We start from the raw sequence: 17,201 nt of genomic DNA, 5'->3' as shown, positions 1-17,201 counted from the left end.
AATGAAAAACACAGATGTAACTGCTAAGATGTAATCAGATTGCAAAAATAAGTAGATAAAAATTTAACCAGCCCATTTTTTTAAAAAAATTAGCAATTACTTTACCATTACACTTACATTTTTGTATGTTAAGTCACAATTAACAAAACTTTATATATTTTTAATGATTTGTTGTCGGTTCCATTTAAAATAGTAGATGAATATTTTACACATATTGAGCTCTTGTGTTAAAGACAAAAAACCTCCATGTGGTCTTTTATTATTAAAAGACAGCAGCAACAAAATCTTATTCTAAAACAAGAGCAGACAGCAAAGATACCAAGTGTCCAGTCTTATCATTATATTTTTTGTAGTTAATTCAAGCGATGACCTGCAACTTTCGGTTGCACGTTTTTTATAGATTTTATTCCTTTGCCTCAGAAAGGGTCCTACATTTGCTTTATTGCTCAAATGATATCAGGCAGTTTTGGTCAACACATTAAAATGACCTTTAGAGGCCAGAATCTAAAATAAAAAGGTTTCTCACTTGTGGTCGTGTCTGTCCCTCTTACTCTCTGGGCCACCTAGGAGAATCTCAGTCTGATCTTCATTTAGGGTTGGAAGCTCCTGCTCATCAGTTAAACTGGAGCATTCAGGTCATCGGGCCTCACAGCTGTTTAAATCGCTGAAATAATCAAATATCAATGTGTGTGATAACCTAACAAAAGCATTTAAGGACCCCATCACAGCAAAATAAAATGAAACGGGGAAAAATAATCACCAGACATTGTTTCACTGAGAAAACTTTTTTATTATCTGTCTCCAAGTGCAGCACTTTGATTACACTTTGTCTGTGTTAAAAATATATATTACTCAAGTAAGATCTATTATTTTACTCCACATTAACAAACAAAAAAGGACAGAATACAGCAGAAGACTTGTGTGTTACAGTTTCAGTGACTACAGTAAGCTCAGTCTATTAATTCATTACCAGCTCTATGTTAACCATTATCACTTTGATGTAATTTCCATTGTTGTTTGATTTATCGTCATGGATTTGTGTATATAAATGAACTTCTGTGAAGTCAATGTTTCAACCGTTTACTTTGCCAGAGGGTTTCTGAAGTTTTTTCCAGCAAAAGTGGCCTTGTCTCCCAGCTCCTCTTCGATTCTAAATAAAATAAATAAAAATAAAAGTAAATCCTCTGTCTTTTTTTAAGTAGGTGTATTTAATAACATTCATGGTTTAAATTAAAAATGTAAAAGTCCATCAATGCTGTTAAAATATCAAAATCAAAATGATACTTTGTAATTGTTACAGTACAAGTAGTAGCAGTTTAGCATTAGCAGTACTATATATCACAAATAAAATCAGAGGATACCATATGCTCATTCTATACAAAACTCCTCTCCTACATAATAATTAGACTTACCTCAGAATCTGGTTGTATTTGGCCAAACGCTCGGAGCGACAGGGAGCTCCAGTCTTGATCTGAAAGTTCGCAATAAAATGGAAACAATGATTTTAACCAAAAGGGATTCAGTGTCTTCATTAATCTTTAAGTCATGAAATTGTGATCCTCAAAAAGTGGAAATAATCTCCAAATGTGAAAAACAGGGCAGAGGAGATAACCCCATATTGTGGTCATAAATGTCCAATTTATTACATTCTCAAAAGACAGATTCATATAATAACATTTTTATTATCCGAGTTTACCTGTCCAGTGCATAAGCCGACCACCAGATCTGCTATGAAGGTGTCCTCAGTTTCTCCGGAGCGATGGCTGACCATCACACCCCAGCCGCTCTCCTGAGCCATCTTACACCTGTGAGGACGACGAGTGAGAAACAATAAGCTTATAGATATTACAGGTCACTGTCTGGTGTATAGTAGAAATACATGTTTTTTTCAGGTCCAATTCAGATATGAATTATAAGTAATCAAGGAAAATGAAACCTGATGTGTGAACCCATTTAACCTACACTTGCAGAAAGAAAACTTTTCTTACTGTCAAAACTTAGAATAACACAAATGTCATCTTAAATAAAGTAAAGTGTCATTTTTATTCCCATGGAGTTCATGTATTGTACACACTGCTTTCTCTGGTGATGCTTGAGTGGCTTACTCCTGCCTACACTGTAATAAATTATTCTGTTGTCATTTCATTTTACTTAATATATTTGATAAAATGTATTAAATATAAATGTGTCCTTGATTTTGAGGCAGTTGTTTAAGTAACTTTAATATAAAAATGTTTGGGATAGAATCTACTTATTTTGATCACATTAAAATATAATCTTTATGAGTTTGTAATTCTAAATAAAGAGAATTTTGAATGAATCCAACACAATAGAAATAGTCTGTTTTAAATTGACAGGCACTTCCTGTTAAGTTGTTATTAACTCAACTTGTAACATAGTTAGATTTAATTAATAATATTGCGTGCAATCTGTTGCCTCAATTTTATTGAGTAGCTATTGTTTATCTTTTTTACAGTGTACTACTGCCTACTCCTGCATTTTTCGAAAAAAAAATGTTTTGTGCAATAATCCAGAGAGAAACAAGAAAACAGCTCTGCAGTAAATAAATGATTACATGGGTTACTGTTGATTTGTGCATATTATTGTATATTTAAGGCTAATTATCTGTCCATTTTATTAAGTTTCTGTCTCCCACAGTGATACGGACTTGCGAACATATCGGTTTACTGCAGGTTGAATGCGCTGAGGCAGTTCTGTGTTATAAAACAACCAATGTATGAAACTATTAAATTAACCAATGAGATAATCTGGTTTTATGTCACATCTCTGGTCCGTGTCCAGGTGACGTCTCACTGTCTGCAGTTCTCTTACTCATAACTGAAGTTATATTGAATAATTGCAAGTGTATTTTTAACGGCAGAGCATTGAGTGTTTTTGCAACTTCATCGTATTGTGAGGTTTATTCCAACTTCAGTAATATCTGCTGCATTACATCCATTACAGAGCTTTGCTTGCTGTAGGGGCACTGGTCTGTGTTTGTCTTTGATGTCTGTGCAAGCCTTCAGCCTTCATTGGCTTTAACTTTTGACATGTAACCAGTCAGGTATTGCTGAGTGGGACATTTTAAGAAGTGAAAAAGTAAAGATTCAAATCTCATAAAAATGCTTAATATTGTTGTTGAAAACCAGTCAATCCCTATGTATATATAGATGTAACAGATATAGTTTAATATTCAACTGATCTATAGCCACTTTTATGGATCAAGTGTTGACTTACGCTTTCAAGGACTCAGTAACTGAGCCAATCTGATTGACCTTCAGCAGCAGGCAGTTACAGGCCTTCTCGTCCACCGCCTTGGTGATGCGAGTCGGGTTGGTAACGGTCAGATCGTCTCCAACAATCTGGATCTCTGTGCTTCCTGTGAAGTTGGTCCAGGCCGCCCAGTCGTCCTGGTCGAAGGGATCCTCGATGGAAACCACTGTGAGTGAAAACATAGAGACGTTGCTCATTAGAAAGTAAAACAGATGATCAGTGTAGCTTAAACTGAAATATTTGTGATCACGTCCAGCTGTTGTTCCATCAAATGATCAAAACAGGCAGCTCCTAAATTGACCAATCAAAGCTTAGAATAAAATACTCAAGCAGTGCTCGTTCAAAATGTGTCTGCTCAGGATGGGCCAATTCCTTGGCCTCCAGTATTTCAATAACAGGAGCAAAAAATAATTCTGAAAGTTACATCACTGATACTTGACATGTTTGAGTTTGCTACAATGTTACATATCTGGCCTCTTTTTCTTCATTTGTTCTTGTGTAATGTGAGAGTGATGTAGAGCGAGCTGTACCCAAAATGATGTTCAGCAGTGTAACAGTTAATGGGAGTCCCTGCTCTGTATATAAACACACTCGACACTGAACCTCAAGTCCTCAGAAATACAAAGTAGAAATTTGACCAGATCAGCGGTTGCTGACAAAATTGAATGAAAGACAGACTCCCTCTATTTTAGTTTGTTTAGTTTAGCCAAATCATCTACGGTTAGTCATTTTATTTTTTACATAAAACTGAAAGTTAGTCATTGCAGAGGAAAACTGTGGGCTTATGGATGTTTACACATTAACAGACAGGGTTATTTTGTTTTAGGACAAAAAAAAGATGACAAATAGTCTCTTGAAGATTAGCTTCTGTTGGAGTTCACAATTGTTTTTGTCAGGGCTGTCATTGTGATTAAAAAGCACAAATCAGTGTAATCAACATTTTGGCAAGTGCTTTGATTGGATTTACTTGCTCCTAGAATAAGATGATTTCCAACCTTTTCTTTCCTTTTCTGTTTATACCCGTTTAAGACTTGAGCAGCAGCTCAAGATGCCAAGTGGTTCCAATTATCTATTTAAAGATGTAAAAAAAATAGAGATAAACTATGAATATTGCAGTTCTTGAAAGCTTTCTGAGTATGAAACATATGTTTTATGTATTAAACCAATGTTAACAACACACAAACAATTTGTCTGGCCCTCTTTGAGAATGAGTAGATTAAAGCTAGAAAAGATACCCCATATAGTCAAAGCCCCCTCTCCTTTATGAGAAAACGTTGGTGCTGACATTACTATGTTAGACATCTCACCCAGTAAATAATTTGTAAAAAGGAGAAAGTGTCTGGAGGTTACCTGGATAATCCTTCACAAAGCTCTTGTAGAGATCAGCCAGCTCATCAGGAGTGATGTAACGGCTCGGGTCGTCGGGAGACTTGAAGTCCAGGTCATATTTTCCCTCCCTGTAGAATTCAGACGCTGCCACGTCCATGCCGATCACAACCTCAGACGTGTATCCTGCGTTGGCGATGGCCTCCTTTATTAGCTCCAGAGCTGCAGGGTTAAACAATCAACACGAAAAATCTAAGTTGTAGAGAATTATTTATCGTGATCAGACTGGTTCGTTATTTGGGCAGGTGTGAACACAGTAATTACACACAGATGCAGATATAAAACTGCAGCCAGACCCTTGAGGCTAGATAGTCTTGGTCCGGTTCCAAACAAAGTCTGGAGCAGTTTCTTTTGTGGTGGAAACGTGATCTGACAAACTACCAGGTGTACTCTGCAAGTTTGAATTCAATAGCTGCTTCAGTCAGCAACAGTTTATGTGCTCTGCCGCATTCGATTACAAAACACACCTACCTGCTTGGTGGAAGTAGCAGCAAGATAACCACAGATATAAGAAATGACACTGCCGTTGCTCCATGTTAAATTGTATAGCAATATCTATCTCCTTGCATTTAGTGAGGCATCTGCTTGGATTACTCAGCGTGAAAAGAAACCGAAACAAAGGGAAATGCTTCAATCAACTGATTTGGATGAACAATAGGTGTGGAAATGCCTTTACATACCTTCCTTGTTCTCCAGGATGTTTGGAGCAAATCCACCTTCATCACCCACATTAGTTGCATCCTGACCGTACTTCTTCTTGATGACGTTTTTGAGATTGTGGTAGACCTCTGCTCCGATACGCATGGCTTCTTTGAAGGTGCTCGCGCCAACAGGCAGGATCATGAACTCCTGCATGGCGAGCTTGTTGCCTGCATGAGAGCCACCGTTGATCACATTGAAGGCCTGGTGGAGGTAGAGGGCAGAGAAACCAGAGCAATGATTTCACAATCAACTTGAAGGTGAACTAAATAATGTGAAAAACCAGGAAAAAGCTGCATGTAATTTGGCACACAGATCCTCACCGGCACAGGCAGGATGACCTCTGGGTTTCCTGCAAGGTCAGCAATGTGGCGATACAGAGGGACGCCTTTCTCTGCTGCACCGGCTTTGCAAACAGCCAGGGAGACACCCAGGATGGCATTTGCCCCAAATTTAGCTGTTTAGAGTGAGGAAAAATATCAACATTTATTTATCATTGCACAAGTTTCTGCTTTCCTTCTGCAAACGCCAGTCATATTTTTATTAAAACACCCTAACCCTAATCACTGCAGAGATGCTTCATAATGCAGGAGGACTACCACCTTAAATATAGAGCCAGAGAGAAAAAAGATCTTTACTTGTCAGGTTGGTCATCCCACCTCAACTAAGCAGGCGTTTCACATATCTAAATGGCCAATTACCTAGAAAATCTGCCGTCATTCTGATAGCTATGAAGACTGCACTGCAATGTATATTGTTGTTTCAGATAAACAAATCACAACAGTATGATTATTGTTACTTACATTTGTTCTCTGTGCCATCCAAATCAAGCATAATCTGGTCAATTTTCTCCTGCTCAACCACATTCTGAGGAGATGAGAACAGCAAGTTGGGAATGTTTCACATCAGCACTAAAACAATGAACAGTCCAAAATGTAGTTTGTACAAAAATGGGAAACACAAAAACAAACAGAGTGAGAGCTATATTCTTACTTGGCCAATAAGTGCAGGTGCGAGAGCTGAATTTATGTTTTCTACAGCCTTTGAGACTCCTGCAACAGTAAGGTTAGTGTGAATATTATTGGAACATTTTGTAAAGCAAATGATACAGACAGATTAAGAAACACATGCAACTTTCCTCAAACCCATATACACACATTTAGAGAGGTGCATGCAAGAGCATTTTTTTTTTACCATTTCATTCGAGATGAACAAACATTACTCTTTAAAACAGCTAGTGTTATTTCCCAGTCCATCAATCCACAGCTTAAACACCAACTCTGGAGTGAGATCGTGCTTCTCTGACAATTTCTCATGCTTCATCACATCTGGCAGATTTCCAAAAGCATTCAGTAATCAGTTGTTTTATGTAATTAAAAACCCATGTTAATTAATTTCAAATGCACAGACTTTTTGATTGAGAACCAAAATCACTAACCCTTTCACATCTGGCAAAGAGGAAGAGACAGAGTAAAGACAACACGTGTAAAAAATGAGAAAAATATCAAATGTAGTATCTTTAGCTGCAACAAAGGCGCACTGTTACAGATAAAGATAAGGTTAGACTATAGTTATTATCAGGATTAGTATTATTCTATATAGAATTAGATTCCAGTGTTGGCTGTGTAGGGTTGGTTCCAACTCGTCTTGGCAGCTACAGACATGAACCTTCAGTTATCGACTTTAGCAACTCAAATTTAGCCAGTGCAAACTGCCTTGTCGGGGTTCTGATCCCGAACCGCCCAATCGGATCAACAAACTTTCTGTTATTGTTGTCACACAGGTGGCTGGCTGCAAGCCCCTGGCACTGAGGTTTGCACTGGCTGAATTGGAATTGCTACAGTCGCTAAATAATGGTCCGTCTCCAGAGCTGCCGGACCCCCCTCTTCGACGCAAAGTCTTCCAGCGACAAGGTGTGAGGTGGAGGGACCGCGGGGTATGCTAACTAGAGAAAGAGTGAGAGTAGGGCAAGAAATATCCTGACCTAGCTACAATGAAATACCTTTTCTTTTACCATTTATATTGTAAAAGAACATTAATCAAAAATCAATATTGGCCACAAATAAATTTGATTCATCACTTAATTCAAATTGCCCATCGGTGTGCATGAGAGGTTGTCTGTCTCTGTGATAGTCTGGAGGCCTGTCCAGGGTGTACCCCGCCTCTCGCCCAATGTCAGCTTGGATCAACTCCAGCCCCCCGGTGAGCCGAGTTCGGATGAGTGATTAAGGATAATGAATGAATATATGAATGAATAATCAAACTTCACTCAAATTGAGTATTTTGCTTGATGATTATTTTTCCCCCCCGACGAAGTCATTATATATGAAAACAGAAATTTAACACTTTAAAACAATCTTTTTGTAAATCTTAAAAGAAGCTTAAAATTTTAAAAAGCGGCATTTGGTTCAGCCATAGCCTGACATTTATATAATTCCTTCCAATTAAAAACGAAACATTAAAATTGTAAACACACCTTTCCCAAGGTAGCGTGACTTGTCATTGTCCCTGAGCTCCAAGGCTTCATAGATTCCAGTAGATGCACCGCTCGGGACAGCTGCCCTGAACAAGCCTGTGAAATGTACACGGGAGAGATGACATAAAAGTGGTGACATGACAATCGCTACAGATGATGAAACTTGTTTTATTATTGAGGCAATACATTTAATATTTTCAATAAGCCACGTTGTTGCCTACCCTTGTCGGTGTACAGGTCAACCTCTACTGTGGGGTTTCCACGAGAATCAAAGATCTCTCGGGCGTGGATCTTGGTAATGGACATCGTGTAGGACCTTGAGATGAGAGAGAAGTTGAACTTGTTCCTAAGTGACGATCCTCTGGAAAAGAAGTGCACTGCAGCCAGTAAAAACTCTGATTTAAAGCAGAACAATGAATAACAACTCAATACCACATAAAAGTCTATTTGTTGTTGACACACCTCTTTATACTCGCTTTCCTCCTTGGAACTTACTTACAAAAACACCCTGACCTAGCTGCAAGCTTACGAGTGCTCACAGGCACGCCACCATCCTAATTGGATTATAGCTTCTCATCTGATTAATCACGTGGCACTGGGGATGTAGAAATTGCTGCATCTGATAAAGCTAGGTTAAACTGGCAGCTTCAACATACCTGTGTTGTTGCTGCAAAATGTATATGAAGTATTAGCATGGAGTCATGACGCCAGAGAACAGAATTACAGGATTTATGTCATAGCAAAGTCCCCCTGCCATTGCCCCCCTGGACATGACGTGGGTGATAATCTCTTCTCTTTGCATGCCAGATAAACAAGCAGCTAACCAACCAACACAAGAACTCTTCCTGCAAACTGGGTTGCACAACAGAGACAACCACAATGAGGAAACTGGCACTCCCGTTTCAACATCCTAAATTATTTAACATCAGATTATTGAAAGTGAGACAGATGCAGACACACTAAAACAAACTCTGTGGTAAAGGAGATTCACTTCAAGAATAAAGTGATCTAACCACTAGACATGCACATTGGTTAGCTGATCAATAGGGCTACAAAAACGATTATTTACGATTCACGATTAAACATCGTCAATTAATCTACAGATTATTTTCTTGATTAATGTTTTCGTCTCTAAAATATCAGAAAAATGTGCATCCCAGTATGTCATAGTCCAAGGTGCTGTCTTATAACGTCTTGTTTTTTTTCCAGTCCAAAACCTGAAGATATTTAGTTAAATATTGTGTAAAACTGCAAATAGCAGGAAATGTGCTTCTTTGACAGGGTAGAAAAAAACATGTGCTACCATTTTTTAATCATGACGCAATATTAACACATCGCAAACTGTCAGACCACTGTTTAACCAACTTAATGGGAAATTAAAACTCCATGTAGCTAGAATATTAACTTCTCTAACTTTTATCCAGACCCTAAACACGCCGTCTATAATTAAGCTACAATTAGCTAACGTTAGCTCAGTGGACCACCGTTAACTGAGTCAAACGTTAAGCTACACGTAAAACAAAAGCAGGGCTGTGTTGACAGGCTTCGCCTAGATGTCAAACAACTAAATTAAATAACCCTGATAACAAAGGTTAAAGACAGGAGAATGTACCTTTCTGTCAGCCACAGGGAAGCTGAGAAAACTTGCTGTGAACTGAAGTTGAACCTGACGGTGAAAGGGAAGGGCCAACGAGGAAGAGTCTCTTCTTCGCCGGACTCATTTCCGGCGCGCTTGACGCCTCATATGCGTGTTGCTGCCCCCGGAGCTCTTAATGTGAACTACACCAGATGAAACTACAGGTCTGATTTAACCCTATAAAGCCAATTGTATCATCTTTGATACACAAGTTTTTGAGACCTATACATCATAAGTGTGATATTTTTTTCCTGAAAAACCTGATGTATACATGTGTTGAAGAAAAAAAAAACTGAGCAACAAATTGCACAAAAATACAAGATATAGCAAAATTTATATGCAGGTTCCACTGGTGGATCAGTCATTGCTGCGTGAAAACTTCATATCAGCAGATGTATGATGTTGTGTTATATGGAAAAAAATATTTTGCATGTTTGAGGAAAATGTTAAAAGGAAGTAAAGTCTTAAAAGGTAAAAAATGTTGGGTTTTATATGTTTTTGTTATTTCAAGAACAAACGGTGAGCAACAAATTGCACAAAAAGAACTGATGTATCAAATATGATACAAATTAAAATCATATATGCCTATTGTTTTTAGATTTGTTTGTTAATTACCTGTCAGCAGGTTCAATAAACACTCCAGTTTAAAAAAAAGGAGAATTTTCTGGCAATTATTTAGTGGTTCAGGCTTTATAGGGTTAAATAAACAAGTTCAAGTTTATTTATTTATTTATTTTATTTATACATCGTCACACTGTCAAAATAATCGCCTAAGTCATTGTTTGTCAAAATTATTATTTTTTGCCTAAATCATCTCCTCATGACGCCGGCCACCTATGGTAAAATCGCCTACATCCTCAGTTGATCAGATCATGTGATTTTACCCCTTTAAGATGTCAAGTGTGTGACTGAAGCGGATTTATTATGCCTAAGTCAAAAGAAAATGTGACTTAGGCAATTTTTTAAACATGCCTTCGTGACTTAAGCAAGATATGATCAAACTTTATTTTGAAGGTGTCTATATAAGAGTGACATGGGCGTGTCATAAACATGACTTGGGATGTGTCGTGAACATTAATGACACTTTGAAGTAACATTAGTGCTCATGATACTTGTCATGTCATGTTTCTGACAGACTTTCTGTAGACACCTTCAAAATAAAGTGTTACCATATCTTGCTTAAGTCACAAAGACATGATCAAAAAATTCTCATTGTCATTTATTTCTCTTAAGTTACATACTCCTTTGTTACATCATTCTTTGAGTGAAATGATCAATAAATGCCATATGTTACACTTTTGGTGAAGTTTTTTTGTGTTTCCTGCAAAACTTGAAAAAAATGACTTAGGCGATTATTTTAACAGGGTGAAGACATGTACAATAATTACAGAGAAGCAGCAGCTGGCAATGAAAATCTTGAGTCTCAGACTCATTCCAACAATGCAAATTAGATATGTAAAAAATAAAAAAAAAGGAAAGAAAACGCAAGTAAAAACAAAATTAGCATCTAAACATAAACTAGTGCTTGTTAAATAAGGGATAATATAACATAGACAAATTATAAAATAAAGCCATATACAGTCATGGAAAAAAATATTAGCCACCCTTGTTTTATCCTTGCTTTCATGTTCATTTTAATGTCTGGTACAACTAAAGGTACATTTGTTTGGACAGACATAATGATGACAACAAAAATAGCTCATAAGACTTTAATTTTAGAGCTGATATCTAGCGATTTTCCATGGTTTTCTTGATAATGATTTTGGTTATTATCAAGAAAACCATGGAAAATTGCCAGATATCCACTCTTAAATTAAACTCTTATGAGCTGTAATTGTTGTTGTCATTATATTTGTCCAAACAAATGTACCTTTAGTTTTACCATGCATTAAAATGAACATGAAATTGAAGAAAACAATGGTCTAATATTTTTTCCATGACTGTACATTTTACAAACTGAACGCAAGGGGGAATGTGGTAGTTATATGTGCATAATAAAAGGTGTTTAAAAATATAAAAGGAGGGTAGTCTTTTAAGCGATATTATTATATGGATATAGTATTTTGATATCAATCAAGTTAATTGCGTAAGTTTCATCTGATATTGAATTTAATTGAATTTCGGGAAGAAAATGAATGTTGCTGCCGTAGTAAAGAAAGAGGAGGTGGAAATGAAAGTAAAATTATCAAAAACAGAGGGGAAAAGTTTAGTACGGAAGGAAATAAACAATCAATGGAACCAATATTGGAAGAACCAGGAGAAAGGGAGACATTTATATAAATTACAAAGTGTAGTAGGAGAGGTGGGATGTTATGGAGACAACCGAACAGAGCAAGTTATCATGAGCAGAATACGAATAGGACATAGTAAACTGAATAATACACTTAGTATAATAGGAAAACATCCAACGGGGCAGTGTAACTGTGGGGAGATGGAGACAGTGGAACATGTGTTGATAGCATGTGCTGGATATGAAAGAGAGAGGGAAGAGATGAGGATCGGGCTGCGGAGGGAAGGAATGGAGGGAAATAGTTTCAAGAATTTAATAGAATGTGGGAAAACTAAGGAAGGAAGGAGAAACATCATGAGATTCCTTATCTCAACTGGATTAATTAAAAGATTATAATAGAAGGGAAATGAGAAGGAAATAAAATCCAGCAGATGGCGGTAAATGCAACATTAAGGATGCCCACTGCCATTAAACTCCAAAGAAGAAGAAGAAGAAGAAGAAGAAGAAGAAGAAGAAGAAGAAGATATTGAATTTAATTGAATTTCGGGAAGAAAATGAATGTTGCTGCCGTGTGTTGTCCACTAGAGGACAGTAAACTACTGCAGACTTCCGCCCACATGCAGAGGAAGCGAGCGGCAACCGTAGAAGAAGAAACTCCCCGTGGAGTGAATTGAATGAATCGGTTGAACTCGGCTCATAAGTCACTTGGTTTTTATTAAAGCGAGTCTGTTTAAAGACTGCTGAAGGCTGCTGTTTGGAGTGAAAATGTCAGGGGTACCTCCGGACACGTGGCAGCCGCCAACAGTTGCTCTGGATACGACGTAAGTTTTTATTAAGACGGCAGAATGCTAACTTGGCTAAGCTAACAGCTAACGGTTTGTTGACGCTTCCAAGGATAACTTTATCACTTTTAACTCACCGTCAGAGTGCTCAAAGACGATAAATACATACTAATACGTTGCATGCTTTGCAGGATGGGGACGATCGTGGTGGAGCTGTACTGGAGACACGCACCAAAGACCTGTAAGAACTTCGCAGAGCTGGCCAGGAGAGGCTACTACAACAACACAAAGTTTCACCGAATAATCAAAGACTTCATGGTGCAGGGCGGAGATCCTACAGGAACAGGTGGGTGCATGCACTTTATATCCAGACAGGGGTAGCAAGGCTATAGGGGGCAAATCTGTGCTCTCAGGGTCCTGTGTTTCCCAGCTAGGGAAATATAAAATATACAAAATTTTCTCCCAGGGGGCCCCCAGGCCCCCTAGAAGGTTATTTTTTATTATTATTCGCTAATACTCAAGTAAGTAATTTTTTTGTATTTGGCAACTGTTGAGATTTGCAATTTACACTACATTTAGATTTATGATTGATTTTTATGATTTTTTTATTTTGTTGTACAATTTTTATGTATTTATATGGACTACAAAATAATTTTCTATATATTTTTCAGTATTTTTGATATCGTCAAAAATATCGTTATCGCGATAATACTCTGAAATATCGTGATAATCTTTTAGGGCCATATCGCCCACCCCTATTCCCAGCTCAATGTCTTCTTAATACCACACATTTAAAGGGGACATTTCAGCAATTATTTTTTTTTACTGGGTCAAATGTCTAATGTATGTGTCCTTGGGTCAATATGTTGAAATCGCCCACCTACAGATAAAACCTGATGTTATATTCTTAGAAACCTAACCTTAAATTTGTGAATCAGACAGTTTTCTTGACTTGAGACATTGAACTTTCTGCAGTGGCCTTACTAGATTTTTACCATTTAAACTGCACTTGAAAAGCACACTTCCCTTCTTTCCTTGCTGTTTGAATGGCAAAGATAGCCTATACCAATCTCTAACTATGTTGGTTTATATCAAAGACACATGGGAATATAGGACTGGGAACATAAGGAAGAAATCAGGGTGTCCACATACTTTTGTTCTTTTGATCTGTTTTTAAAAACATTTTTTTAACGATTTGGGCTTGGAATGAACTATGCAATGTGGCACTAGTTATTCAATTAGTATTGTGAAATTTGTCTACAAGCAAATGTAAATGTGTGGCCTTTCAACATTTTGAGTAAAGTAAAAATATATTTAATGCCACATGTAATAGATCATGCTGCTGTATTTGCTTGCAATGTATCATTCACATTCACTTTACTTTGTAAACTAGTCACTCTGAAAACTAGTTAATAGTCCAAACTTGACTTATGTCTCAAAAGAACTGTGAAATTGACAGAGTGATATTGAACAACACAGTTTTAATGTTCATATTTACTTGTTCAGTTAGGTCGCCTGAGAGTTTTACTGATCTTTGTTCTGCTAACAGGTCGTGGTGGTGCCTCCATATATGGTAAACAGTTTGAAGATGAGCTGAACCCAGAGCTGAAATTCACAGGTAATCACAGCGGAAAATCCCAACTGAATAAGAGGTAGTAGATGTGGAGGAGACAAATATTGGTCGGTCTGCCCTTTACAGTTAAAGAAGCCATGTTTTCTGTGAACAAATTGCCTGTGGCCAACGGATCCTTCAGGAAAAATAACAAAATCTAAGCTTAGATAATGATATTTCATCAAAATCACTTTATGCTATCTCGTTAAAAATATTGCTTAAAATAAACAATTGACACAAGACAGGAGTGACAAACCACAGTGAGTAAAATGTGACAGGAGCAAAAAAAAAAAAAGCCCTGGAGCTGCCTGAGGTTCAGAATTTTCAGGTGTTACTGTCAGTCTCAGTCTAATAAGTCCTTAATGTATTTTTTTAACAAAAATTATGGTAGGATTTATTGCATGGCTAATAAATTAAAAAGCTTTAGTTTTAGCATTATATTTTAGTATTATAAACTGGAATCTCAGTGGATATTCAAATACATTTATTAGAGTAGATGAATACCAAATAATTTCATAATTTATTGTGGTCTTGCCTCAAGAATTTTCTTCATATGAAATCTGATTAAATTGGACCACTCTAGTGTTACAGATTCCGAACATTTTATATTTATGTTATACCTGGGATACATTTAATGGTGACGAGGGACAACATTTTAATTTTCTCCCTTCATCTGTGTGTCTGTCAGGTGCTGGTATTCTGGCGATGGCCAACGCAGGACCAGACACAAACGGCAGCCAGTTCTTCCTCACTCTCGGACCCACTCAGTGGTTAGATACAAAGCACAGTATTTTTGGACGAGTGTACCAGGGGATGGGAGTGGTGAACCGGATCGGGATGGTGGAGACGAACGCTCAAGATCGGCCAGCTGATGACATCAAAATCCTCCGATGTAATGTTCCCAATTAAATGTGCAGGTTTTTTATTTTCTCACTGAATTGTTTTTTTTTTTTAATAAATGTTTCTTAAATTCAATGTCATGTTTCTAAATAACTTTATTTATATAGCATGTTTAAAGGGTAACCCTGGAAATTATGAATCCATGACAGTGTTGCAATAATACCAACTGAAAGGTTGAGGAACAGACACAAACTTCAACCCAGCTTAATTTAACTTCAGAGCTGTAATCATTAGTCAACTGAAAAGTTGACTGCAGAAACTACTAACAACTATTTTGATGATTGAACAACTGTTCAAGTTACAAGGTCAACGCTAATACATTCAAGAATTTTCTGCTTTTCTTTAGAGTAAACTGAATATAGTTTGTTGTTTGGATGAAAAAAATACATTTGAATCCTTGGAATTTTATGGCAGTTTTGCTTTAACAAAATTGAGAAAATAAATTGGCACAATCAATTATTTAAAAAAATAGCTGTGGAATGAAGAGATGTAAATAGAATTAGTTATTCTATTCCAATTACAAATAATATCAAAGCGTTAAAATGTTAAACACTTTAAAAGACAAAAGTAAAATTGTTAGTTTGAGTAGACGAGTTATACAGGTGCATCTCAATAAATTAGAATATCATATAAAGTTTATTTATGTCAGTAGTTCACTTCAAAAAGTGGAAATAACACATTATATAGATCCATTACACACAGAATAAAACATTTCACGTCCTATTTTTTTTCCTTCTAATTATAATCATTATGACTTAGATTTAATGAAGACCTAAAATTCAGTGTCTCAAAATGTTTTGAATATTCCAAAAGACCAATTTAAAAAAGTATGTTTAATATGGAAATGTTGGTCTCTGAAAAGTATGTCCTACTGGAAATGGACTTTTCCATGATATTCTAATGTATTTAGATGCAACTTTATAATCAAAAGTAAAGGGCAAATATAGTATTTATCAATATGTTAGGTTGGGTCAAGTCATTGTTCTGCAAGTCACAAGTTAGTTCAGAGCAGAAAACTCCGGAGTCGAGTCTCAAGTCCTAAACTCTGAGTTTTGAGTCCTAAATAAGTCATAATGTACTCTTTACTAAACGTAATGCAATTTTAATAATATATTAGTTTACGAAAAACATGAATGCTTTTTAACATTCATATTCATTTGTTCTCCATGGTTTTCTCCTGCAACTTGATTAGATGCAGTCAGATTAGTCAATTTCCTGGGAATTAAAAGCATTAACAGGAAATTAAGGTAAATTTATTTATTTGGGCCACTATTTTTAAAATGCCACTTTTTAACCTTTGGGCGTGGGGGAAGGTATCAAGTTTTAAAAAAAAAAAAAACACTTAAGTCCAAGTCAAGTGAGTGTTAAAGTCCAAATTAAGTATCTGTTTTGGTTTCAGATACAATCATCTGTCGATTGTTGTTTCATTTTCATTGTGATATGTTTGGAAGCAAATGATTAACAAAGATATAAATATAAGAGAAGATATACACTTTATCTGTCAAGAATAAATCACACTGTCACAATCATTTCATGGAAAGAGGTAAAAAATATTTTATTCAACTCTGTGGGTGACTGTATTAAAAACCAGAAAATGTTTTCCCTATTTTTTCTGATTTGCCTGCCACAAAAAAAGATCGTCACGACGATTAAAATAATCTCCAAACGTTCATTTCAACTCAAACACTCATTCACGTGTATTCATAATGAAAACTAACAACCCACATTTCCCCCAAAATTATTCTATTATATAAATTTAAACAGTCATGTATAAAGACAAAAGTTTTATTTATATATAAACATCAATATTGTAATCCGTATAAATACTGTACCTAATAAAAAAAGAGTTGTTTTAGGCACTGTAGGATTTCACAGCCTGAGGAGGAATATTTATTTGGGTTAACATATATTTTGAAAAACATACACTCAATGTATGAAATATAAGACAAGTAAAAAGCATTAATTTATCTTAAAGGAGCAGTGTGTGTAGGATTTAGTAGCATCCTAACCCCTCCCTGTCTAAGCATGTGGAGAACCTATAGTGGCCTTCAGGTAACATAAACATGTGAAAGGCATCTTGTCTGTTCTGTGCTTCTGTAAAAAGACCGCAGCTCAATGAAATCAATACAATTCTTTGTGATTACATTAATAAAACCATAATTAAGAACTTTATATTAAATGTGTGCAAAAGAGCCATTTAATTTTAT

At 36.3% G+C, this 17,201-nt stretch overlaps 2 protein-coding genes across 3 annotated transcripts; one reads left to right on the top strand and one right to left on the bottom strand.

Annotated features, from left to right (window-relative positions):
* Window positions 1–766: 766 nt before the first annotated feature.
* eno1b (enolase 1b, (alpha)) lies at window positions 767–9,586 on the bottom strand. 2 transcript variants are annotated; one of them, XM_059329656.1, is made up of 12 exons: window positions 9,447–9,586; window positions 8,056–8,150; window positions 7,835–7,930; window positions 6,352–6,410; window positions 6,162–6,225; window positions 5,682–5,815; window positions 5,340–5,562; window positions 4,624–4,821; window positions 3,238–3,439; window positions 1,697–1,805; window positions 1,413–1,471; window positions 767–1,150 (listed from the first exon to the last, which is right to left on the bottom strand). In XM_059329656.1, exons 2-12 carry the CDS (start codon window positions 8,138–8,140, stop codon window positions 1,081–1,083), a joined length of 1,299 nt encoding a protein of 432 aa, XP_059185639.1. In that variant the 5' UTR covers window positions 8,141–8,150; window positions 9,447–9,586; the 3' UTR covers window positions 767–1,080. The 2 variants fall into 2 exon arrangements, with proteins under 2 accessions (XP_059185639.1, XP_059185638.1); XM_059329655.1 differs by having other exon boundaries at window positions 8,056–8,195; window positions 9,447–9,560.
* Window positions 9,587–12,257: 2,671 nt separating this feature from the next.
* On the top strand, window positions 12,258–15,069 carry ppil1 (peptidylprolyl isomerase (cyclophilin)-like 1). The gene is made up of 4 exons (XM_059329455.1): window positions 12,258–12,521; window positions 12,674–12,828; window positions 14,032–14,100; window positions 14,783–15,069. Exons 1-4 carry the CDS (start codon window positions 12,466–12,468, stop codon window positions 15,001–15,003), a joined length of 501 nt encoding a protein of 166 aa, XP_059185438.1. The 5' UTR covers window positions 12,258–12,465; the 3' UTR covers window positions 15,004–15,069.
* Window positions 15,070–17,201: the final 2,132 nt, after the last annotated feature.

The sequence above is a fragment of the Centropristis striata genome, chromosome 3 (assembly GCF_030273125.1).
Source record: "Centropristis striata isolate RG_2023a ecotype Rhode Island chromosome 3, C.striata_1.0, whole genome shotgun sequence".
Taxonomy (NCBI): Eukaryota; Metazoa; Chordata; class Actinopteri; order Perciformes; family Serranidae; genus Centropristis; species Centropristis striata.
This window is presented reverse-complemented; position numbering and strand designations above follow the sequence as displayed.